This window comes from Colobus angolensis, unplaced genomic scaffold, assembly GCF_000951035.1.
Source record: "Colobus angolensis palliatus isolate OR3802 unplaced genomic scaffold, Cang.pa_1.0 Scaffold255, whole genome shotgun sequence".
Lineage (NCBI taxonomy): Eukaryota > Metazoa > Chordata > Mammalia > Primates > Cercopithecidae > Colobus > Colobus angolensis.
The window spans coordinates 1,656,788-1,683,328 of NW_012115766.1; the positions used below are offsets into that span (position 1 = coordinate 1,656,788).

General features: G+C 40.7%; 1 protein-coding gene across 2 annotated transcripts in view; it reads right to left on the reverse strand.

The window, feature by feature from the left end:
- The window catches only part of FRY (furry homolog (Drosophila)), a 272,464-nt gene that overhangs the window by 5,661 nt on the left and 240,262 nt on the right, over positions 1–26,541 (reverse strand). For both annotated transcript variants that reach the window (XM_011946910.1, XM_011946909.1), the window contains 6 exons: positions 25,100–25,266; positions 23,355–23,544; positions 16,439–16,588; positions 15,208–15,306; positions 12,914–12,997; positions 1,756–1,866 (listed from right to left, as the gene is read on the reverse strand). In XM_011946910.1, coding sequence (XP_011802300.1) covers positions 1,756–1,866; positions 12,914–12,997; positions 15,208–15,306; positions 16,439–16,588; positions 23,355–23,544; positions 25,100–25,266 — 801 coding nt within the window. The remainder of the gene's footprint in view (positions 1–1,755; positions 1,867–12,913; positions 12,998–15,207; positions 15,307–16,438; positions 16,589–23,354; positions 23,545–25,099; positions 25,267–26,541) is intronic.

Sequence of the window (26,541 nt, forward strand, 5' to 3'; positions counted from 1 at the left end):
GAGGCAGGAGAATCACTTGAACCTGGGAGGAGGAGGTTGCGGTGAGCTGAGATTGTGCCATTGCACTCCAGCCTGGGCAACAAGAGCAAAGCTTGGTCTCAGAAAAAACAAAAAAAAGAAAAAAAAAGTATCTTTTTGACCATGTGGCAAATAAAAAAGAAAAGAGTTGATTCCCATTATCTGACAACTTATAATTGAATAGAGGAAAACTGGTTGTGAAGGCCTACTCTCTTGAAATAAGCATTTGAAAGTTGTATAGTTTTTTCCTTTTTTCAAACTGAGTAATAAAAAAATGGTAAAATGGTTGTAGTTTGTCTCTTGCGGCTCTTCCTCTTCTGTTCTTAGATAGTGAGGTTTCCCAGGCTTCATCCTCACTTCTCTGCTGTCATTGGCATGGTTTAATTGACTTCTGCTTTTTCACAATCACATCTGTGCCTTTTGTCCAGATCTCTCCCCTGACCTCACATCTAACCACCTGCAAGATGTCAGTCACTATTTAAGCCAGGTCTTGGTCCAGTATGCAGCAACTGACTAGCCGGCAGAAGGCTTGACTGTCTGGACACAGCATTGCCTCAGTCCTTCTTTCTATATCCCTGTCTCAGCTTTGGCGCCACTGGTCACCTGGTTTATATAAGATGGAACCTGAGTGTCATCCTCTTCTCAACTCTTCTTTCTCCTTCATCCCCTCATCAGTTTCATTGATCTTTTGTCCTGTGTCTCACATTTCCTTCCTCCTCTCCATACCTAGGACTTCTGTCCCAGTTCAAACTCTCTCCTTCTGTTTGAACTATTTCAGCAGCCTCATCACTGGTCTCCATGTCTCTGGTCTAGTTGTCATCAGATCTACCCTCCACATAGCTGCCACAGAGATCTACTTGAAAAACACCTAGGCGCAGCATGTCTTATGATTTTGCCTTTACCCCTCTCTCTTCTGCCTTATCTCATAGTTCCTTTCTGGTGCACCTTCTGTTGTAGCAATACCAAGTAGCTTGTAGTTCCTTTCTCTTTCTTCCCATCAGGCTTATGGCCATGCTGTTTGTTCTTACTGGAATGCTCCTCCCTCACTCCAACTCACCCTCTGAGAGTCCACTCAGGTGTGGTTTCTTCCAGCAAGCTCTTCAGTTTCAACCTTTCTTACCTCTAGGCAAATGAGGCATTAGTCCTCTGTGCTTCTCTAGTATCCAGTACACACAACCATTATTCCACTGACTACATTGCAGCAGTATTTCTTCATTTGTAGAAAAATTTTGGCTCACTCAGCAGTAAAAATTATTTCATTTTAAGTATTTTAAAATATTAAAACATCCTGGTGCTAAGTAGGGCAGGGAAACTGAAGAGAACCAAACACATCATACAGACATTTCCTTCTTACCTCAAGGTAAGGGCAGATATGAAAAACGAATGTAAGGAAGAAAACCCGCACACATGGAAACTTTTCAAATAAGGATGCCCAGCCCCAGGGCCAGGATCAGGGAGATGCAAGCAAGGCACCTAGTGCATAACCCACAGGAAGGTTCTCTCCTACACGCATTCTTAAATTTTAAGGCACCTCACTTTCCATACCTACTCCTGACTTTGCTTTTAAAAATGAGAATAGAAATACATACAGGACATGTTTATTTCAGACTTGTGCTTGAACAAAATAATTATGCAGGAATACAATCACTTGGGCAGTTATAAATGGGGTGGAGTGGGAAAGAACAAAAGAAATGATTTTCATGGTGGGACGTGGGGTTGGAAAGCATGTAGACTCACCTCTGGCATGGAGCTAACTTCGTGCACCTGGCCGATGAGCTTACAGTAGGACTGAAAAAGCAATAGCAGCTGGAAGTGTAGCTTATATAATCTCTGACACAGTTCCAATTGCTAAAGAGAGAAATTGCACGGGAAGAAATAGTTATTAAGGATCATTCCCATATAACTAGTGAAATCTCAATGGAGACAAACTTTTTTTTTTTAATTAAGAAAACATAACCAGCTGTTATTCCAAATAAAACAGAAAAACAAAATATAGTCATTAAATATCAGTGAGAAATCCACGGTATAATTTCGATTATAGTCTGTGTAATGGATGACTAATTAGAGAGTAGCAACTACAAAGGGACTGAGTAGACAGCCAAATTTCCATTATATTTGCCAATTAAATACCTACCAATTATAGCTGAGTGGTTGTCTTCATTTTTTATAAGCTATACATTATTTTTAAAAAGAAAAATTTCCTTTTATTAAAAGCATATTTGAAAGGCAAAACATTAAGCAGTTCTAGGTGTTAAACTTATAAATTCAGTAGACGCCTGGGCCCCTGTAAATGTAAGAGTCACATGGTCCTCCAGAGTCCTGTAACAGCCTTACTGATGATACGTTTACTCTGTGCTCAGTAAGTGCTTGTTGAATTAAAGAGAGATAAAAAGGGACCAAAAAATGCTTAGAAAAAAAGAAATTACGAACACATTTGAAAATTTCTGTGGAAAGGACATCAAAAAGTAATCATACACAATGGCCCTTGAGCCACATAGATACCTCTGGAATTTAAAATGTTTCAGGGGCACATTTGTGCCTCTGTACCCTATAGTATGGTCTTTACATAGTTTATGTATACTATGAGGGAAAAATAATAATTCCAATGCCAGTGATCGACTAGACTTGGAGCTGTACCCTCTACACTTTGCCTAGTTTATTCCAAGAATGAGTTTGCTCCCAGGTAGTGAGTGGATGGGATTCTGTGAAAGGAAAGGAACAGCCTTCGCTCAACAGAATTTCATGGCCAGCAGTCACCAGTGAAAGTGAGTTAAATATGTGGTTTAAACTAAATGCTTCACTGTTCAGTTTTCAAATGGGGTAGGATAAATAGGGCCTTTCTTTTACCAAGGACTACAAAGAAGGCAGCTCAGAATTGAGAGCTTCCAAGGTGACTTAAAACTGTTTCCCCCAATCAGTTTAAGGAGAGAAATCACAAGAATTTAGGTTTTAGGAAGAATGTTCTATTGATATTATTAACAGATTTTTGATCCTAAATCTTAAAAGTTACTAAAATTCATGCTAAGACTATGCTGAATGGTTTCCTTTCTCTTCCTAGCCCTTCCCTGCTCTTTAGGGGAGAACCAGTTCTGCCTAGATTATTTGATCTCTCAATACCGGTAACCAGCCTAAGATTAAAGAAGCAGCTACACTGACTAATTAACTCGAACTGGATGTTTGGTTGTTTTAGTAAAATATTGTATTTTGTAGTCGTTAAACTTCTCTTTAGGGGAACCTTTAAAAATCTGGTATAAAAGATAACTGCCAGAGACTTGCAAATAAATAAAAAAATGTTGTTTAAAAACAATATTACCTTCACAATTTAGGGTGAAACCTAGCTATGAAAACTCTGACTTTCCTGTGCCAAATCATGGTAGTTATTACCCAGAATATTCCACTGATAGTATGAGAATTCATAGCAATGTAGGTTTCTACTTTGGGGTGAAAGCAGCCCAGAATGCTACTAATAAACTGCCATGTCTTAATCTACCAAATAAAATAAATTAAAATGAGAAAGGGAAAACATGCTAAGAGATATAACAGTAACGGTAAAAATAAGGGTTGTTATGGGTCCATGCCTAAATGGACAAAGAGTATGAAAGAAAGTTAACTTACTGCAAGAGATTCCATTTGCTACACAGCAAGCATGGCACAGGAAACAAAGGAAAGGAAAGAAAGTACAGGGTCAGTGTCTGCATGCAACAGAAAGCACAGCCCTTTTCCAAGAGCAGAACCGTCAGCAGTATTAGCATTGCTCACCCAAACTTGATAAATCTTGCAAATGTTGTACCCATTCAACATGCATAGCGTTCCAGTTAAAAACAAGCTCTAATGGGAAACATATCACTGAAAAAACATAATGTTTTTTAGGTTCTCTGATTAATCAGTTTAGATTTTGTTAGTCAGTTTTAGAGACCAAAAATCAAAACTTGTATTGCTTGAAGATTTTAGTGTATGAGAGTGCATAATATGTGAACACAGTAAAACTGAGAGGAAGCCAGCTTAGTTATTTGAAGAATTATAGCCCCCAACAAATTAGACTATTGCTTTGTATTAAGGCAGAGTCTTTAATATGTTCAGTTTCATATCTACTAAACTATGACCTTCCAATTAACATTGAATATAGTGAACAATCTACATGGTATTTTCTTTAGTTGGATTGTCTTGCACATTGAGAGTATTTTATAGGACTACTATAATTTTTAATTTCAAAGGACTAAACATTGTATACCCTCAAACAAGTGTGAAATATGATAGGTAATTTTCTTGCATTTTACTTTTTATAACAATTTTTTCTCCCACAGACAATTTCTTTTTTCTTTTTTTTTGAGATAGAGTCTTACCCTGTCGCCCAGGCTGGAGTGCAGTGGCACGATCTTGGCTCACTGCAACCTCCGCTCCCGGGTTCAAGTGATTCTCCTGCCTCAGCCTTCTGAGTAGCTGGGATTACAGGTGCATGCCACCACACCTGGCTAATTTTTTAACTTTTTTTTTTTTTAGTAGAGATGGGGTTTCACCATGTTGGTCAGGCTGGTCTCGAACTCCTGACCCAGTGATCTGCCCGCCTTGGCCTCCCAAAGTTCTGGGATTACAAGTGTGAGCCACCATGCCTGGACTCAATAGACAATTTCTAAAAGTAATCTACAACTAATAGTGTAAAATAATGTAAAATTGTAACTGCTCCATGTTCAACACCAGCTACAATTTTTTTTTTTTGAGATGGAGTCTTGCCCTGTTGCCCCAGGCTGGAGTGCAGTGGCATAATCTTGGCTCACTGCAAGCTTCACCTCCTGGATTCACACCATTCTCTTGCCTCAGCCTCCCAATGCAGCTGGGACTACAGGTGCCCGCCACCACGCCCAGCTAATGTTTTTGTATTTTTAGTAGAGATAGGGTTTCACCTTGTTAGCCAGTATGGTCTTGATCTCTTGACTTTGTAATCCGCCCGCCTTGGCCTCCCAAAGTGCTGGGATTACAGGCGTGACCCACTGCGCCCGGCCAGCAGCTACCATTTTTTGATGTCACCATATCATAGAATTGGTTTATGGAAAGTTTGGGTATGTGGAAAGAGATAAGTAAAACTTGACAGAATGTATTTTTTTTTAAATTAATGACCATTACTAATTATGCATCAACATATCTGGTTCTGAATTTTCAAAATATTTAAGGACCTAACAGTTTCTAATCCAATAAAACCCCCTTATTTTAAAGCTCTTTCAAAAAGCCTCTGAGTTATCATCGTTTTAATGTATTGTACTTGAAAATAAGGTACAGTAAATAAGAACAAATGAAACTATCAACTTATTATTTATTAGTATCTACACATGTAATTAAAGGACTGCCACCAACAAGCCCTACCCTATCCTCCAAGGGTCTCTTCTTCCCTTACTTATCACTTGCTTGTCATGTGGGGTTGGCACATTGATGCATATTATATTATGTTTACTAAGTCGTTTTTTGGACCTTGGCCATAAATTTCTTTCAAAGTTTGGAAGACAAACACCTGTAAGCCTCTGATGTGGAGACTACACAGCTTCAGGTATTTACTATTCTCAAGAAAACTTTACATCTAGAGGTTTCTAAAATCAAACTTTCTGTTCTGAAATACAATGTCATATAAGATAGTCACACAGGGAGAGTCTTGTCTATATAGACGCAGAATTTCCAGTGCGAAGACTTTTTGACAACATCAAATATGACTGAAATGTTTAGTATGCAGTTTAGGAAGTAAACATTTGCTACCACGGGATTTACTTTTCAGAAGTGTGAAATGAAGCAAGTGCTGAGTAAATTACAAGTGAAGAAAATGGCTTTTTATTGCTTTCCAAAACAAGGTTATAATCCAAAGAGGTCATCAAATCAGTTCAAGTAAAACCTTTTCTGTTCAATAAAGGCAGAGGAAACTTTTCGACTCCAGCTTGGCGCTAAGGAATTTCATTGTCAATGAATTCCTCCCACTCAGCTCTCAGGGCACAAAATAGTGTTTTTCTTGGGAGATGGCCAACTGTGATGAATGCCAGTTCTCAGGATTCTTCCTAAACATTCCTTTTTAGGTAGGCTAGTTCAGGCTTCCTTGATATTTATTATCTCAGAATCTTTCTGTAGGCCACAGGATGGGACCTAGTTCACATTTAGTTCCAAAAACAGTGAAAAAAGCCTTTCTGGGGGGCCATTTTATGGAAAGTATTAAAATTCCCCTTGTCCCACCATCCCGTGCTAATGTTTTTCTGTATCCACATTCTAAAAATAATCCCTTGAGAAGTCTTCATAAACTTATCTGTGTTTTGGTGACTTTAGGTTCTTTTGAACATGTTGTGGGAATGTCCTTGTTTTATTTAGTCACAAGGATTTTCTTCAAGCCCCCTTCCTGCTCTCCTGGTATGGCTTGATTTATAAAATTGGATTTAGAGGTATGTTTTCTCAAAATGAGGAAAAAAAAGATCATGGAGCCAAGATATTAAGAATTTATCATAAACAATTGAGGAATGCATAGCTTTTAAAAGCCCAGAATAACTGAACTCCTGCTGATTGACAGTAGCATAGCCATAGCTGGGTTCTGTCTTCTGTTCTCAGCTGGATTCTATGCTTATGACATAACCAGTCAGTAAAAATCTAAGACATTTTTGATATGATAGAAGATGAACCACAGTGTACTACAACAGCTATTATTTTCATCTCATTTAATCTCTGAAAGTCCTGCGTTTAAATTAATGAGATAACATTTAAATAACCTAGCCTAATGATGACATCTCCTAAAAGGTGGGAATAGTATGTACTCACTTGTTCCTAATAACGCTTGGGCCTGGCACATTGATGGCTACTGCATTAACTTTGTTAAGTAGTTTTTTGGAACTTGGTCATAAATATCTCTCAAAGCTTTGAAAGATAAATACAGCTATGATACAGATTACACATCCTGAGGTATTTACTTTTTTCAAGAAATCTGTAAGCTATCTTCAGCAGACATTTCTTTAGCCAATATGAGAAAGAATATGGCTTCTAGAGGACAGACTGACTATATCTGAAGGATGATGTTTAATAGATGATAACTTAACTGGAGAAAAGTCTTGTCTTGTTCAACACTTAACTTGTTCCATTTGTATAAGAACAGAGGTCGTAGGCTCCTCATCCATAGATTATGTAGATAGAAAATACGTAACCGAGAAGGTAAGTGTCCAAAAAGACCCTAACAGAGTGATGATTTGAATATAAGAAGATGAAACGTAGTAGGGCTAAATGTAAATTATTGGCCTTGAGTTCAAAGAGTCAAATGTTCAAGTAACGCTCAGAAATATCTGTTGAATTATGAATTCATTAACTAAAATCAACAATACATGATGTGGAAACATCTCCAGCTTTTCTGGGGCCACCTCTGCAGAACTGGATGATGAACTGTTAATTAACTATAAGGAGACTAAAGCCACTGCCTGCAGAACCCAGAGCTGAGAGGTCTGCAGACTTTGTTCCCTGACCTGCATTTATGTTCACTTAAACCACCGACTAGTGGCCGCTCCAGAATGAATTTCACAAGAGATGGAGAGGTCAATGGAAACCAAAATCCTTAGTTGGAGATGCTGATTTTAAGTCATGAAGAGATTTATTTCTCCTTTTGATATGTGCAGGCTGAGAAAACACTACTAAAGCAGTGTCCGCAAATGAAAGTGATCTCATGACACAAGCAAATCCCATGCCTTGATTTATGTCCTATTTAGTGTATGCTGCACCTTATTCTAGGAGAACTGGTATTACTATCACCAAGAAGCCCAAATCATTGACTAATAATGGCTGTCTTTAAAAAAGAGCCTTCCCCAAAATACACTTCCCAAATATTGGAAATAATTTTCTTAGAAACATGGTTTGTTTTGTTGTTTTGAACATGTGCTGAGAATGTTCCTCCAATATATCCCTCAGAAAGCGAGTTCAGCAGACAGGTGCTTGCATATGCAGAGCTGTTTCTCGCATATGCAAAGAATAATAGTCTTTCCTGTTTTCTTTTTGGAAACTCAAGCCCTTTCTATCTAGCTTTATTCTTCATTTTGGAGACTTACGTACAGAGAAATATTTTTCTGTTATAAGAAAAGCAACAGGCCAAACATCATGATGACTGGTGCCTGGCTCCTGCCTTGAGCATTAGGAACTCACTGGGCAGGAGGGATGGTGGAGAGTCCATATGGGTCTATACTTAGTGCTAGCTCCTTGTTGCCACCGAGGAAGGCAGGCCCAGTGTTGCTAGATCTTCTTATTTAGAGACACCAGGAATTCTGTTTTGAGTATGTGTGTATGTGTGAAAGTTTGTTTTGTTTTGTTTTTTTGTTTTTTTTTTGAGATGGAGTCTTGCTCTGTCACCCAGGCTGGAGTGCAGTGGTGCAATCTCGGCTCCCTGCAACCTCCGCCTCTCAGGTTCAAGTGATTCTCCTGCCTCAGCCTCCCAAGTAGCTGGGATTACAGGTGCCCACCACTGCACCTGGCTCATTTTGTATTTTCAGTAGAGATCATATTTCACCACGTTGGCCAGGAAGGTCTCGAACTCTTGACCTCGTGATCCACCCGCCTCATGCTCCCAAAGTGCTGGGATTACAGGTGTAAGCCACCGGGCCTGGCCGTATGTGTGGAAGTTTAAAATTTTTAAATGCAAGGTCAGTTAATATTGTGCAAGCTTAACACATCTGTGAATTGGTTATAGTTCACAAGCCACCAGTGCATATACTTTCTTCATTATTTTTATGTCTGCAACTTTAAGAATAGAAGAAAAATTGGAAAAATAAGTATTCAGCACCCAACAAAGAGATATATTGTCTTCCACAAACAATTCTACGGCAATCCTCACTTCAATCATCTGTTAAGAATTACTAGGAATTTTCTACTGGCAAAGACCGGACCAGACTGGGTAGGGCTTGGGGGTTGAGAAGCTTTCATATGCATGTCTGTACACTGTCACCATCTCTGACAGACTGATATCTTTATTCAAGAATTTACTTTGCTAGGTTTAGTCGGGTAAGCACTAATCCTTTCATGAAGTGCACACTTCTCTGAAATAGAACAGATATGAGTAATAATTATCGGTATATTCATATTGCTATTTATATCCAGACATAGATTCTGCAAGTTATAAGTTCACTTATCCACATTCTACATGTCCTCAGGCAACAGTGTGCTCAGAGTAACTGGCAACATCAAATCATTCCAGAAGACAGAGAACCTGATTACACAGGAGTGTTGGAGAGAATGACTTAGAGGTAAGTTAAGCAGTGCTCTGAGGCCAGACATTGGTTCGGTTTTGTTTTGGGTTGGAGGCCAAATGGTAGCTCTAGTCAGCAAAATTTTATCTCCACATCTCTAGATATAAGATCTTGATATTTAAGTGGAAAGACACAATCATTTCTCCTCAAGGCCCACCTTTCATGTGTAAGGACTTTTTTCCCTCAGTTTTCTCTCACAGCCCATTTCTGGCCTTGTTGAGTGTTACCTATGATGGGAGCCGAGGCTGCCTGATTTGTGTACTCTGCATGGTGCCTAGCCATGCCTCAAGGCTGGTGGAATTAGGAAGTGTGAGGTTTGAGCTGCATGCCCAGTGGCCAGACTACTTCCAGGGTCTACTAACCAATTAAAACAGAGACTGTAACCAAGTATCCAGATGACTTAAACAAATCTCCCTGCCTTGCCTGACTTGCTAGGATTGCTAACCTCTTTTGTTAGGTGGCATATACTTTGCCTTCCAGATCAACCACAGACTCCAGAATTGTTACACCTGTAGGCCTGGAAGCATCTTCCTTAGGACATCCGGTCACTGCTTGAGTTCTCTGGTCACCAGTGTGTCCAGGAGCCATTTGGAAATATTCTGAAACACTGAGCTAATACTGACAATGGGGCCAAAGCTTGGTTGGTTTTTGCAAAAACGTTGGAAACACCAGACTCAGAATTTGCCCTTCCATTATTGCTTTCCTAGTAAATCCCACTCTCATCCCTCTTGGGTGTTTTATGCATCTTCCCTCCTTATTCATGCAGATTCCTAAAGCTATATTACACATTTAGACATATGCTGGAAATTATTCTCGAGTGTTTTCCCATGTGTATGTTTTGCCTCCAAAATTAAGCTAGAGAAAGTGTGGACAAATGGAAAGAATATGGCCTTTAGACTTTGCCTGTCAGCTTCAGTTTTCTTAGCTGCAAAATGGAAAAACCCTGATTTCAAAGGATTGTTGTAAAGGATCAAATGAGATTACATGTGTACAGTACTCGAAAACACTGGTTTCTTCTTTCTACTTTTGTACTCTCAAGCCTTTATAGTAATGCTAACAGAGTTGTCACATCTAAACAAATGAATAAATAGATGAACTCTATTTTTTGAGTCCTTGGGTTTAGTAAAAACACAAGAAAAGAGAGGGAGAGGAAAAAGTACTACAAAATAGAAGCAACGAAAGAGGTGCATGAATAGGAAATGCGTAAAAAACAATAAGCAAAAATAAGATAGATATTTGTTTGAAGAAGGTGAAGAAGAACCAGGTAAAAAGGAGGGAGTAACTAAAACCAAGTAAAACAACTTAATAGAAATAAACCCCAAGCACAACAGAAATACGTATTTTAAAGTTGGAATGTTTGGGAAATAGGATAGGTTAACTGGAATTTCTGGTTATCCTTAGGGTTAACCAAGAAGCTATAAACAAACAAACAAATACATAATAGATTTGGTTTCAACCCTTGTTCATAGAAATCTGCAAAGTATTAATGCACTTTCCTGTCTGAGGTTCTGTTATAGAGAATATAATAGAATTTGATGATTGAGGACAAGTTTTCAGAAAACAAATTGTGTTTTACATACTACTATACAAACTAGACTATAAGCCAGATTAGATTTATGCTCAATGTAAATCCTAACCTGGTAACTGTTCTCTGGCCTGAATTTGTCTTAACAGCAGATTATAGTGAAGGGAGGGCTGGGCTGGAATGACAAGCCATGAGTACTACTGGGTGGCCATAAAATCTGAAACTTAGATAATACTTTATTTTTTTAAAATGTATTACTTCTGGGATATGCTAATGGCACAGGTTATTTAGTGAAAATCTAAGTCACAAATCATCTGAGACATGATGTCACAGATGCATATATAGGGATTGAGGGAAATGCCAGAGTTTATTGTGATTTTTGAACAGCATATTTCAATTCTGCTTTGCTTATGGGAGACATTATATAAGCCATTAAACACTTATTTTAAAAATGTATGCAAACTAGTTATTATTTGCCTATGTTGACAGACTTTGTGTCTAAGCTACATTTCTGCCTGTCACTTCTCAGCCATGGAGCCTTGGATAAGTCAAGCTGTGGTGTCTTCAGCTATAGAATGGGCAAATGCTACCACCCTGCTTCCCATCCAGAGAGATCAACTGACTTAAGGGGTGTGAAAGTGCTCCGTAAACCATAAAGTGAGATATAAACGTGCATCTTCAAGAAGGGCAGCAATGTGGAAATGCAACCTCTACTTCAATGCCCTCTTTAGATATTTCTCAGCTTTATAGTATGCTTTTCAGTCTCTGATCTCTTCACTAAAACTTATCAACGGGCTCACCTAGGGACTCAATCAATGCTGGCATGGACCGTGTTACTCTCAGGACTGCAAACTTGCTCAGTAACAAACACCAAATTGGAATGGAACCACTGGTGTTTGGTTGAAAATGTTCACTCCAAACCTCTGATCAGAAACCAGACTTTACTGGATTCTTTTTATGTAATGAAGTACTGTTTCTAACACAGGAAGATGTTTTCAGATCATCCAGAGGGTGTGCCATGTAAAACACTTTTCCAGTAGTAACGACATAATTCTGAGGTAACACCTTCTCTCCCTAGATGAGGCAGCAGCCTCCTAAGTTCCCTTAACCACTCTTGCCACTTTGAGCTATTTCCATAGTAGACAGAGTGAGAGAACCTTGATCTAATCATCCCCACTGTTAACCCTTTTTTTGCTTATTATTGCTGTTAAACACCAAAGCCCTGCATGGGCTGGCTTCTGCCAAGTTCTCCAGACTCTTCTCAACCGTTTCTCCACGGGGCTTTCGGTGCCGTCAGTCACGTGGGCTCTCCTTGGTTCTTGGAAAGGCCTGGTTTCCCTGCCTCCAGGCCTTTACACAGACTACAGGCCCACTTCTCTCCATCTCGTATTTCAGATCTCTGCCAAGACGTTACTTTCATGGAGAACCGTTCCCAGAACTGCCCTCCTCATCGGATCAGGCAGCCCTGCTCTGTGATCTCTCAGCTTCCTCTTCTTTCCTGTCCTTGATGGTCCTTGTTGCAGTTAATAGCTGTATGACTGTTTCATTGATGTCTGTCTCGATGACAAGATCAGAAGCTCCACAAAGGCAGAGGCCTTGTCGGTTGCTCATGATTGCTATACAGGAGGCACTCAATACGTGACTGCAGAAAGAATGATTTTCATCCATTCCTACTCTGTCCTTTAATTTCCTTTATCGTATGGCACACTGGTCTGAGGTGTGTAGCAATTCTAAATGAGAAAATCTGTTTTACAGTGACTGCTGATAGGTCTAGAGAAACTTCCTTAGTTAAAGAAACTAAGTGGTTCAGTGAAGAATTAATGAAATTTGGCTTTGTAATCTGAATTAAGAATAAATTTATTAGGAAATTATTAGTATAGTTAGACAGTATCCAGCAAAAAAAGGTTATTTTATACCTCTACTTTTCCAAAACGAAGCAAACCCCCCAAAATCCCATCAACACACAGTCATGCTGGAATGTCATTCTGTCTTACTCTGTTGGTTTCATGTAAATGTTTGGGGTGATTCATTCTGCCTCTTCTTTTCTCAAGTTCCAGGCTTCTTGGGTAGACCAAAACTAACACACAATGTCAGAGCACACAAGAGACCCATTCTAACAGGCTTTTATTACCTTTTCTTCGGAGTCCCCTGGCTGACAGGTAATTACTCCATCTCTTGATCCTCCTGCAAATGTTGCCTTGCAATTTGCAAGCCACTGTTGTCAGAAAGAGAGGGGCAGACATAGGTAAATTCAGCAATGTTCTGAAAACATTTTTAGTATCAATTCTGTTAGGAAAAATTCATTAAAGTTCTAATGACAGTAAAATGAAATTGTGCTGTAATGATCTTTGAAAAGGGTCATATTTGGGGGTTAAAGATGAACTGTTGGAAATTAAAAGTATCTGTTTATATGGGTTCAGTGATGGTCATCTAAAAATACAATTTCAGTATTATACTGTGTTGCCCTAGGGAATGGTTTCACCACACTGTTCCTAATTTATGTATAAAAGAATATATTATGGCTAGAAATCTTCCATATGATTAGGGTTAGAAGACAGGACCAATACTTCCTCACACGCTGGGTGATTCTGGTCAACATGACCTGACTTGGACACACCTATTTCTTTTATGCTGCGGTGGCTGCATCTGCTATGGGGCAGATCTCCTTTACTATAAGGAAGGTTATTATGGTAATAGCTCAGCTACTGAGAGATCCTGCCAGTCTTAAGCATCTGGGATAGTAACTAACACAGGTGTGAAAGGGAACCTTTGAGCAGAAAACAATGAGCATTGAGGAACTGAAGTTCACACTTGACATTAAAGGCTAGATTAGTTCACCAACCAGAACAAAAAGATTACTTTTACTGGGTGATGACTGAGAACCTGAAAACAGTGGCAGGTAAAAGGCCACAGAAATAGAAGACAAAGATAATCGTTACGGTGGAAAGTTAGAACTCTTGCCCTTGGGCAGGTCAAGATAACATCAATAACAGCAATAGCAATAAACTCCAAACCAGTAACTTTACAATGAACATCTTCTTTCTATGTGGCATTGTGCTGGTCAGTTTACAGATATTATTTCTGTTTTCAAGGCAGTATCATGATGTGGTTAAGAGCGTGGGCCTTTGAATCCCACAGCTCTGGGTTCCAATCCCACCCAGTTCCTAGCTAGCTAACGAGGGTAACAATAGCAACTCTCAGGGTAGTTGTGAGCATTAAATGATATAATTTTTTTTTTTTGAGACGGAGTCTCGCGCCCAGGCTGGAGTGCAGTGGCCCAATCTCAGCTCACTGCAAGCTCCGCCTCTTGGGTTTACGCCATTCTCCTGCCTCAGCCTTCCGAGTAGCTGGGACTACAGGCGCCCGCCAAATCGCCCGGCTAGTTTTTTGTATTTTTTAGTAGAGACGGGGTTTCACCGTGTTAGCCAGGATGGTCTCGATCTCCTGACCTCATGATCCGCCCGTCTCGGCCTCCCAAAGTGCTGGGATTACAGGCTTGAGCCACCGCGCCCAGCCTAAACGATATAATTTAAGAGATTTAACTCTTAGCATGTTGTTGGATACATAGAAAGGACTCAGGAAATGATAGCTGCCATGACTAGTATAATTGTTTTATCTGTACAACAATCCTGCAAATTAGTTATTATGACCAAGGGCTTACAGATGATGCATCTGAAATGAGAGATGGCAAGTCACTTATCCAAGGTGACTAACCCTTAAATAACTGAGCTGTGATTTAGACTCAAGTCAATCTGACTTCAAAACCCATGTTTTTTCTGTAGTGCCTGGCATATTCTAGGAAGTGCTCAATACATACTACATACAATTATTATTGAACCACTGAGTTTTCTGGGCCTCCAACTGTGCATCTCTCAGAAAACAGGTGGCTGGCATGGATGGTTTCTAGATCACTTCTGTCTCTAACATTTTACAATCTAGATCTACGAAGAAAGAAAAAAGTAAAGAGCAAGAGCCGAGGCCAAGAGAAACCCCGAGGACTGGCCGATGCAGCCTCCAAGAGTGGCTATGAGAATAGAGAGGAGATCCACCACAACTAGTTTTGGGTAAGGCTAACACTGGAAGGAAGTAATCACCAATTTCAAATCTCTGGGAAAAGTTATAACATTGGTAAGTAACGTATCAAGCAGATACCCATTTTTTTTCCCCCAATTTCTTGGTAGGGCTAAAAGTGAATGCTGAAGAATTTCTCTTTTGTAGATACCATTTTTAATACAATTAATATTGTATACAGTCCTACCACCATTAAATTGGAATTGTAATCCTTAACAAGGGAAAAGATGAAGTCTGCCTTCTGCTCCCTAAAGAGCATGTCTTAGGTTCATTGTAACACCTCCCAAGAACTCAGAGTGGTTGGGTTCATTTGGTTTTAACTGACTGCACGTGCACAGAAACACAAACGCTTACTGAGAGTGTGGCCTCTTTCCTGTTGTTGTAGGTATCCAAATATTCTTGCAGTTCTAACACACTGAACTTGAGCTTGTCCAGAAGTCCACATGAAAGGAGCTAAAGACAGGAAAATAACTGGTATTAAAACAACTAGAGAGATACCAACACAAAGTATATTTAGAAGTGATGTTAAAGGGGTACAAGTGCCATCCATTTTAATAAGCTGTGAAATTTGGAATTTTGCTCAACTATCAGCCGCAACTGCAATTGAATCCCAGCTTGATAATGCACGCCTCCTAAGAAAATATCCACTCTTTCCCATATTAGCATAGGCAGGTAAGACATACCAAGTATTCCATAGAGGCCCACACTAAGATATGGTTTCCATTTTATACATGACTTCTACTGTCATCACCCAATAATACTCCAAGCAGTATGAAGACAAACCTCCAAAAAGACTTTCAAACTGATTTTGTATTTAATCTATACCTTAAGTCATTTATGACAGAATGACTTTTCATATTGTATTCTTTGCTACAAGACAGCTACTGATCAAACAGGTTCTTGGAAGGACTTGACTCTTAAGAGACTTTTAAAAATCTAAGCACATCCTCACTGGTTCTAAACCTCAGTAATTACTGAGCATGTGATGATTCTGTCATATCATGGTGGATAGAAAAGAAAGGTATCACACAACTCCCACCCACCAGGAGCTCATCAGTCTTGCATGGTTAGAGTTCCATGCATAAAGCCATGATTTGCCATCAGCCAGAGACTGTTTTGATTATCCTTTAAACTTATCATTTGCAGTTTGAGCTGGGCAAATCTACAGGGCAATAACTCTCTGTTAGAGACTTGGGGGTGGGGAAACTGACTGACATGTTGCCTCTGAAGACCCATCTGACTAGGCAACCTGGCATCATGGGCACTGCCTAGGTCAGCTCCAGGAGGTTATCTGACCATATCTGCACAGCTGTCAAAGTCAGAGTCATCAGAGAGCGGTTGCCAAGGATGCAGAGGGAGCAGAGGTAGATTTTTCTCCTTTTTCTGTGAAATCGCTCTGCCTTGGCCTGGAGTGGCCACGTGCAGTAAATATACTGCAGACCTTTGGGAGTCATATCACAATACAGTGCTGCTCACAACACTGAAGGTGTCTTTAAACAAACCACAGCACAAACATGCTACCCTGAAGTTCTGCACTGTAGGTTGCGTAGGCCCTTCACTGTCAGAGCAGGACTGGGATACTCACAGTCTCGGCATCCACAAAAAGTGTAGGGCACTCAGAGCAGGAGGTGAGCATCTGGGAAGAGCTGACAAATTTGGATCCGATTCCCCGGAGGTTATCTCCAAGGTAACTGGCTGCATCACAGGTTAGGAAGCAGAACCTTTTCTGAATATTCTGCAAGGCAAAATAGTGACCATTTGTAAAGGTCAAGTTCAACTTATATATGATAAAAAAAATTTAGGGGAAGGGGCAGCTTCTTTTTTTATATTCTAACTACATTAACTGATTTTTTTTTTGAGACGGAGTCTTGCTCTGTCACCCAGGCTGGAGTGCAGTGGCGCAATCTCGGCTCACTGCAAGCTCTGTCTCCCGGGTTCATGCCATTCTTCTGCCTCACCCTCCTGAGTAGCTGGTACTACAGGCGCCCGCCACCACGCCTGGCTAATTTTTTGTATTTTTAGTAGAGACGGGGTTTCACCGTGTTAGCCAGGATGGTCTCAAACTCCTGACCTCGTGATCCGCCTGCCTTGGCCTCCCAAAGTGCTGGGATTACAGGTGTGAGTCACTGTGCCCAACCCTGATTTTTTTAGTTGACATAAAAATTGTATATGTTTACTGTGTACAACATGTTTTAAAATATGTACATGCTGTGAAATGGCTAAATTGGGCTAATTAACATGCATTGCCTGACTTTTTTTTGGTGGTAAGAATACTTAAAATCTACTCTCAGCAATTTTCAAGAATATAATGCATGATTATTAATGAAAAAAACCTACTTTATTATTTTTTACTTTTATTATTATTTTTAAATTTATTTTTTATGATACTTTGTTTTAATAATGTGCACAATGTGCAGGTTTGTTACATATGTATACATGTGCCATGTTGGTGTGCTGCACCCATTAACTCATCATTTACACTAGGTATATCTCCTAATGCTATCCCTCCCTCCCCCCACCCCACAACAGGCCCCAGAGTGTAATGTTCCCCTTCGTGTCCAAGTGTTCTCATTGTTCGATTCCCATCTATGAGTGAGAACATGCGGTGTTTGAAAACCTCTACTTTGAAATCTTTATAAACATATGGCATGAGAGTGGGTCCTTAGGGTAATGGGGGAGGGGAGCAGAAGGAATGTTTACGTTAAATCAACTAAGTAATCATTCAGTGTGAACGTTTCTTCCTGAAATGCCATTTCCCAATGCATGGATGCTTGTGCAGGTTGAGTATCCCTTATCTGAAATGCTTGGGACCAGAAGGGTTTCGGGTTTTGGATTTTTTCAGACATGAAATATTTGCAGATACATAACCACTTGAGTTGTTCCAATGAGCATTTCCTTCAAGTGTCACATTGGCACTCAAAAAGTTTCAGATTTTAGAGCATTTTGGATTTTTGGATTTGGGATGCTCAGCCTGTATCATCTTTTTGATCAACACTGCTTTTCTTTTTGCTTGCGGTTAGTGCCAATCAGAGTTTGAGTCTTCCTTGCATGTTTGTCAGACTGGTGAAAGGAGATTACTTCAGTGTGGACAAGATGGAAAAGGTCAAGAGGTGTAACTCTTTTCTGCTTCCCGAGATCAGAGCTCCTTGAGACAGAGCATGGAAACTGCGCATTTGAGCCTCTGAAGAGTAAAGTAGTAAATGCTGAATGGGACCTCTCTTCCTCTGCGGGCACATCTGGTCAGGTGTCTCAACTGAGCCTAATTCTGTCCTAGAGCTTAATATACATCACTCATTAATCCTTATCACCAGATGAACAAACTGAGGTTAAGAGTGGTTAAGTGAGTCGCTTAAGGTCATGCAACTAGTAAGTGAATGAGTAAGGATGGGTCTGACTCCAAAGCTGACAATCCTTCCATAATCTAGATTGCTTCCTAAGGTTACTGCTCCTCCTACACTACCTGAGGGGAAAAACAAAAAACATAATTAAGAAGAATCTGATTCAATGTGTCTGTGTCAGTGTCAAAATAAGAACACTTTTTTGGGAGGCTGAGGCAGGAGGATCACAAGATCAGGAGTTCAAAACCTGCCTGGCCAACACGGCGAAACCCCGTCCCTACTGAAAAAAAAAATATACAAAAAAATTAGCTGGGCATGGTGGTGTGCGCCTGTAAACCCAGCTACTTGGTAGGCTGAGGCAGAAGAATTGCTTGAACCCGGGAGGTGGAGGTTGCAGTGAGCCGAGATCGCACCACTGCACTACAGGCTGAGCAACAGAGAAAAACTCCATCTCAAAAAAAAAAAAAAAACCAACAAAAACAAACAAACAAAAAACACTTTTACCCCCCTGAACTTCTAGCAAACAGTGTTTTTTGTTTCGTTTTTGAGACAGGGTCTTGCTCTGTCACTCAGGCTGGAGCGCAGTGGCACAAACATGGCTCACTGCAGCCTTAAACTCCTGGGCTAAAGCAATCAGCTCACCTCAGCTTCTCAGGTAGCTGGCACCATAGGTGTATGCTACCATACCCAGCTAATTTTTAAAACTTTTTTTTTTTTTTTTTAGAGATGGGGTCTTGCTATGTTGCCCAGGCTGGTCTCCAACTCCTGGGCTCAAGCAATCCTCCTGCCTCAGCCTCTCAAAGTGCTAGGATTACAGGCATGAGCCGCCACACCCAGCCTATACAATGTCGTTAACAAAAGAACAAACTATTTAACAACAACAAAAAAAGAATTCCAGTCCTTACGCATTGGCTTTCCCCAGTGATATTACTGCTTTTTGGGTTGTCAAACCTAATCCATGAAAAACACTATCTGTCCTGTTAAGGGGAAATTAGCATGTCCCCTAAACAATAGCAGGCTTTTAGTTCTTTATAAGTTATATTAGAAAAATGCCAACCATATTGCATATGATTTATTTTTAAATTTATTTAATGTATCTGAGAATCTTGGTAGAATGTATAACATACTCCTATCTCTGTGGTGTTAAGTTGGTTTTATGTCAATTAAATAAAAGACCCAAAACTAACAATGTTAGAGCTGACAGAACCGAAATTCCATGTCTAGCATTGCATAGCTAGTTGAGTGGCAGAGCTGGGATTAGGATTCAGGTCCCCAAATAGTGTGGAGTTCTTTCCTTGTTACCTAAGGATAAGGTAAGATTCTGGCTTATTTTTTCTTATACAGAGAAGACTAGATCTGTCAGGGAACTTCAGAGTCACATATAAAGTCAGTGATATTTAGGGGATATAAATTCAGTTTTGTTTTCTTGTGAATTCCATCACACGTTATAGAATTTGGTGACATTATGTGACACATGATGATGATATTCTCATGAGCAACAAGAAGAAAATATGATGATTGAGACCCTTGGAAAAATGTCCACACTGGACCGACAGAAACCACTTCCTTGTTTTTAAAACCAAATTATTTTCACAATTACCTCCTCCCTACCTCTTCCAAAACCAACCAAACACGGAAACATTGTATTCACACTTACAGGGAAATGTTGGGAAACAGTAAACAGACATTGTGAGGAAATGACAAATGATTCATAACAGGCAGAAAGCAGGTCTAAAGTATTTCATTTCCAGCATAGTTTAGTAATGCCTATTTTGCTTCAAGTATTACTTTCATATAGCATCTGATCAGGGTTGAGAAAGTTCTTAAGTATAAATGTAATATTAAAAAGCAAAATAGGAGGTGTGCATTTAAAAAAATTATTATATTATTATTACTACAGATAAGCTCCATAGGGTGATTGATTTAATACACTGATGAAAAAGAAATTCAAATCCAAATGAGTCCCCCCAGGGCCCATGCCTGTCCCCACCTTTCAGCTCATTTGCATTTTAATTTTTAGTACTTTCTTCTCCCTCTCTCCACAATTGCGTTGCTCTCTGGACAGTGGATGCTGTGAAACCTGAACCCACTGCCTTGCTGCTGGAGTGGTGAAAGATCCTAGAGAGTTAACTGTTAACAGACAACAAACGGCACATCAGCCCCTCTCAGGGGAAGGGGTCATCTTCTGCAAGGACATTGGATGGGACATCTGAGGCCTTTCACTCCTATAGCCAGTTTTATCACTCGGGAGTTAGCTTTGTTCTCTTTAGTCTCTCTCCTGCAATCTGAGTATTCTCTCAGAAGTGGCTAGAGAGTCCCCAGTGGAGGTTACTCACGGCGTGCCAGGGCTGCAGAACTCTCTGTGGTGGGCAGTCAGTTACTTCTGGGCTCTCACCAGAAGATCCAGACTCTGTGGTGGGGCCAGGGCCACAAAGGACATGCCAATGACCATGAGGAAGAGCAGCCAAATGGGAGCAGCCAGCCTGTGCTGACGGCCTGCTACATGCACGGCTTGAGCTGTTTCTCCATGTGAGCTCTCATAAGTAGTCTTTGAAAGATAAAACTCATAGACACTGTTTTCACTTCTATTGTACCATGGAGGACACTGAGGCTTGGACTGTCTGCAGGCCTAGAAGGCTAGTAAGTGGCCAGAACTGGAATTTGAACCTAGGTAGGTTTAATTTCAAAGGCTAGTCTGACTTCACTGTACTCTTTTTCCACCAAGAAGTCACCATCCCATACCACTCTTTTCTCTTTATGCCTCACCAGCATCTCAACTGGTGGGCTGCCAGGTACCAGGCAGGTAGAGGGTGTAGACAGGGCCTCCCTTCTGCCTTCCTTATGCTACCTGCATACCTGGGTAGGTGGGAGAGGAAGTCAGGCTGAATGGTGGCTGCAGCTGGGGGCCATGGCTGACCTGTCAGTCTTGGTAATGAACCTGCTGGTCTACTGACATGAAGTCTATTAGAAGCTATGTGTTGAAGGTTTCCATTTATTCTTCCTACATTTACTAAGCACCTAGTGTATGTTAGAAACTGTCAGAAATCAAGGGAGCAAGGCACTGTTTACCTGCCCTCTTCACGGCAGACAGACACCTAAACAAGTTATTACCATATAGAGTCACAAGTGTAACGGATGCAAGCACAAAATCCCGAGATGCCAGGGGCAGGGAGAAAGTACCGGAAGGCTTTACTCACTGAAGTGACACCCAATCGAGGGCTTTGAATGTAACTGGGAGTGCAGCCCAGGGACAAGGGGAGATGACCGTTCCAGGCAGAGAGAAAGTATTGTGCAGGACTGTCAAATTAAGCATGAATAATCCAATAACTCTAATAAAAATGACCCATAACAGCCAAACTTAAATATATATTATTAATCGTTCTTTAAAAACAGCTTTTAGAGGCTGGACACGGTGGCTCACGCCTGTAATCCCAGCACTTTGGGAAGCCAAGGCAGGTGGATCACCTGAAATCAGGAGTTCAAGACCAGCCTGGCCAACATGGTGAAACCTCGTCTTTACTAAAAATACAAAATTAGCCGGGCGTGGTGGTGCATGCCTATAAACCCAGCTACTCAGGAGGCTGAGGCAGGACAATCGCTTGAACCTGGGAGGTGGAGGTTGCAGTGAGCTGAGATAGTGCCAATGCACTCCAGCCTGGGCAACAAGAGTGAAACTCCATCTCAAAAAAATAAAAAGCTTTTAGAAAAATATAACTAATAAGTTGCTTTGCCTCTCAATCCTTAACATTAAATTTACCTCAAATAGTAGCTTTCTGGTAGTTTGCTTTAAATTTTCAATATGGCTTAATGTTTAAAGTATTTCTAGAATTCTTATCTTTTAGCAGCCAATTGTTTTCTGTCTTAAATCTAACATCTCCTCCAGCCCCAGGTTAATGTCAGACATGACATGAATGTGCCCATTCAAGTTTCTACTAGGTTTTCACTTAGAGTAAATTGAAGAAGTTGAAAGAGCACTACAAGTAAGACTCCAAGTTAACTAGTTCAAGTAGCTATCTGCACTACTGGTATATAATTCTCCAAAAATGGATTATAAGAAGGGCCTCCAGGCTCAAAAACAGAGTTCACTTTTATGTTAGCTAAAAATATGTCATCCTGAATTTGAAATTATTTAAAATAGATTATTTCAGTTTTGCCTAACCTTCTGCTCACTAGAATAACAGATTAATAAGTAATCTTTTTTTTTTCTTTTTCTTTTTTTTTAAATGGAGACAGAGTCTCACTTTGTTGCCCAGGCTGGAATGCCTCCTGCTCCCGCCAATTATTTGATGAAATTTGGAGGATACAAGTTTACAGAAAGATGCATAGAGGAGTTAATGGGAAGCAGTCATTGTAATTATGTTATGAGGTAACAAGCGAGATTTAAGGTGTCCACACGAGACTGCCACAGAGAGCTGTGTGTGCAAGACGCTAGGGTGTCTGGCTGAGGGATTGGAAGTGGGGTTGAAATCCCACCTGTACTCTGCTGGCCAAGTGTGGTACTGCACCCTTCTGGAGGCAGGGACATTCATTACCGTTTGCACAGACACTATGGACAGTGGGGCTGTGGTTCACGCGGGAGAGGCAGTTGTTAGATTGGCCTGATTCTTAAGGGCTACCAAGTAGGCGGCATTTTCCCATTTCATAAAACGAAATTTGCAGTGCACAGCAACCTGCTACAACAGCAAGAATGACTTTTCATCTGTTCAAAAGCAACTCAAGGGAGTAAGCAAGTGTTCACAGCTATGGCTGGCATGCTAAGGAATTCATAGAGTGGGAAAATGAGAAAAGACAAGGAAAGGAAAGATAAAAATAATAAAAACGAAAGAGAGGTAAAGGGGGTGGGATGGAGGAAAGGCCTGGCAGAAGATTCTTTTAATGGTCCCGATGTCATGGCTGCTGAAGACTGGTAATGTCAGTAACACCAAGAAAGGCAGGAATGAAAGGTACTTCATGGCAGCCTAAATCACCAATACCACGTTGAGAAGGAGGATGAGATTAATGGTAAATAGGAGAAATTTTAAAGTCAGAGGAAATTTAGGGGTGTCTGGAAGAGAAAATACAGCAGTATAACCCCAGAACAAAAGAACAACCTCTCCTTAAATTCGAAGCTACCTGGCTCCCCTTAGACACTGAGTCCTCTGCACTTTCAGTGAGCACACATACCTTAAACAAGGAGGAGAACACATGAAATGTATACACAGCACAGGAGCCGTCTGAGTCGCACATAAGCTGGTTGATGTGGCTGCGCCAGGCCTCCTCCGCGTCGTCGCAGGCTGCGGGCTGAAAGGCGGCAAGGATGGCTGAGAAGAAGGGCGAGGGAGGGGGAGAGACTCCCCTGTCGCCTTCTCCAAAGCTGGAAAAAATGAAAACGACTATGTCAAGAAGTGATGTCCTTCTCATCCTATACCGGGTTTTATAAATTCTCACCCTGAGAGTCAGCAAAATGAGGTAGCTATTCTACCCACTCTTCCTTTTGAAGTTGCTTTGGGGTCTTGGCTTTCACTCAGCAGTCACTGTGATTCTTTTTGGTGTGTTTGTTTGTTTTGAGTCTCGCTCTGTCACCCAGGCTGGAGTGCAGTGGCATGATCTCGGCTCACTGCAACTTCTGCCTCGTAGGTTCGAGCAATTCTCGTGCCCCAGTCACCAGAGTAGCTGGGACTACAGGCATGTGCTACCATGACCAGCTAATTTTTGTATTTTTAGTAGAGACAGTATTTCACCATGTTGGCCAGCTGGTCTTGAACTCCTGGCCTCAAGTGATCCACCCAGCTCGGCCTCCCAAAGTGGTAGGATTACAGGTGTGAGCCACCGCGCCTGGCAAGAGGTCACTGAGATTCTTTCACGATTCAAGGAAATAGAATTTGCACCTCTAGAATTTCTGTGATTCCTCCATTTCTGATTCCCTTTCTATAGACTTGGTACCTCTTTTAGCCTTCAGCAGTGCTCTCACTTTCACAGAGGCCATGCCCCAAAGTAAACCACAGTCCTATGCTTTGGCAGTTTCACTCTTCATTTTTCATTATGAAAAATTATATAAATTTTGAATCTTCTAATTTTTCCTTTCTGGAGGGAGAGTATTAATAAATGCATATGCACAAATGCCTGGAAGACAAAGGTGGAGGGAGACAAGGAAACCAGAGATATGTAGGGAAAGAGAGACAGAGAGGCAGGAAGAAAGAAGAGATAATGAATCAAAAATGAAAGGTCAAATTCTTCTCTAGGTATTACCTTAACCTTTTCCTTTGACGGACAGACATTGCTTACTGTAACAGAAGGCCTTTGTCTAGCATATCAGAAGCTTTGACTTAGTTCTCATTTTCAACTTTCAGAAGAGTAATTTTAGGATCTCAACTTTCTTCTCCTGAAGTAGATCTGTAGCATTACTATTTGTGATTTATTCTAGATGCTGGATTAGTCTAACCTCTGATGTTTTTATCTATTTCTCTTCACATTTTTTTTTCTGTTTCCATATCTCACTAGTCTCAGAAATATCAGCCACCAGGCCAAAAGACACCCACTTAAAGAGTAGGTATTTACTGTATAAAGGGCCTCTTGTTCCAGTGTTTTAACTCCAAATGGAAAGAGCTTATTTCCAAGGCTTGCCAAGTCTTGCTTATCTTCAAAGCTTCCAAGGTCTGGACCATGTTCCCAGGCTCTTCCTTTGCTTTTTATGTTGCTTTCTGGCCTTATGAATTCATATGTAAGTGTCCCTTCTTCATTCCACATGAGGCCCTATAACGGGACTGGATGACTCTAACTCAGCTGAGAGCCCGCCATGATACATGTCACTTTGGACTCCTTCATTAGGATATCCCAGCAGTGCAAGGGTGACACTTAACTTGAGTGTGAATGCCACACAATGTACCATGCACATTCACACCACTCACATCAGCCAAGGGCTCCATTACCTCGCCAGGGTAAACTGGTCCAGGGCCCGATTGCCTTTTTCTTCCCCCTCAGTCATGTCCAGGCTAAAGCTGTCGCTGCATTCAAAAGCTGCTGGAAGTTCATTGATGGAACTAGAAAGATCATCCTCATGCACAGTGGTGTCCTCCTCCTCACGAACAGCTTCACCCTGGAAGAATAAAAAGACAAAAGAATCCCCCAATGTGTAAGAATACATACAGGACAACCTGTTCAACTAAGGAACAAATAAGAGAGACCGAAATGCTGATGGTGATAGAAATGGGGACATTTATTTTCTAGCTATAGTACAGTCTATTTCTAGGCCAGACTCAGGAATTCTCTGAAGTACTGTTTGTTCTTTATCTTCTTTCTTTTCAATCTCTTCCATAACAGTCCCCAAAGGGGCTCCCAATAGATTTTCATACTTGGCCCATGCTTATACGGTATGAACGCTCAACCTGGAAAAGACCATCAAGACCTCCAGTCCAACCTCCACATTTTGCAGATGAGGAAACAATGCTCCATGTGGGAAAGGGACTTGTCTAATATCAGGTCCATAATCAGAGTTGGAGCTGGGACAAGAAACACTGCTTTAGGATTCAGAACTCCTTCCACTGTCCAAACCCGGCCTTCTAAAGCAAGCCTATCCAGAGTTAATTCTCTAATATAGAACCCCTTTACCAATGGAATGTAGAATCATCAGGGCCTGGCACAGTAGATGTCCAGGATACCTGTGGTGTGCACAGGTGATCCAGAGTCCTTCCCTAAGCCTGCTGGGTTGCTCGTTCTTTCCATATAGGGGATGCTCTAAGATCCATTTGCATGTATGCTTTACCCTTGAGAATACCCCCTAAAGATAACAGATAAGAGTATCTGCTCTTACCTGACTACAAAATGTGGAATGAACAGTACAATGAAAGAGCTCTAGGGCAGGCAGAACCAGGATCAGTGAGAGGCAGGAAAGAGACATAGCAAGTAAAATGGAAAAAGAGGTTGGGTTTGGGCCTGGGCCAGGGGAAAAAGGAGGACTGATTGTTCTTTAGGAGAGGAAGGAAGGCAACTGTATTACAGATCAGAAGGGGGAGGAAGAAAGATGTACATGTTACAGTGAGTCATTTTCTTAAAACAAAACAAAAGCAAGGCAAAATACAAGTGTATATGAATTAGAGCTTTATCTCGAGTTAACATCTGTTCACTCATTCAGTGTGTAAATACATATATAAAAAATATATATTATACTTTGACTCTAGAATTAATAGGGAAAATTACCAGGAATGGTAAAAATATATTAGGGAAATAAGATATCTCATGTCTTTGGAGGAATTGCTGGTAAATACTGAGTTTGAGATGTTGATCCATATCTGCTTTTTAAAACTACAGTGCTGCCAACGAGGCTGGCCACTGGTTCCTGGTGTAGGTTATTAGTGTACATACACTTAATCCA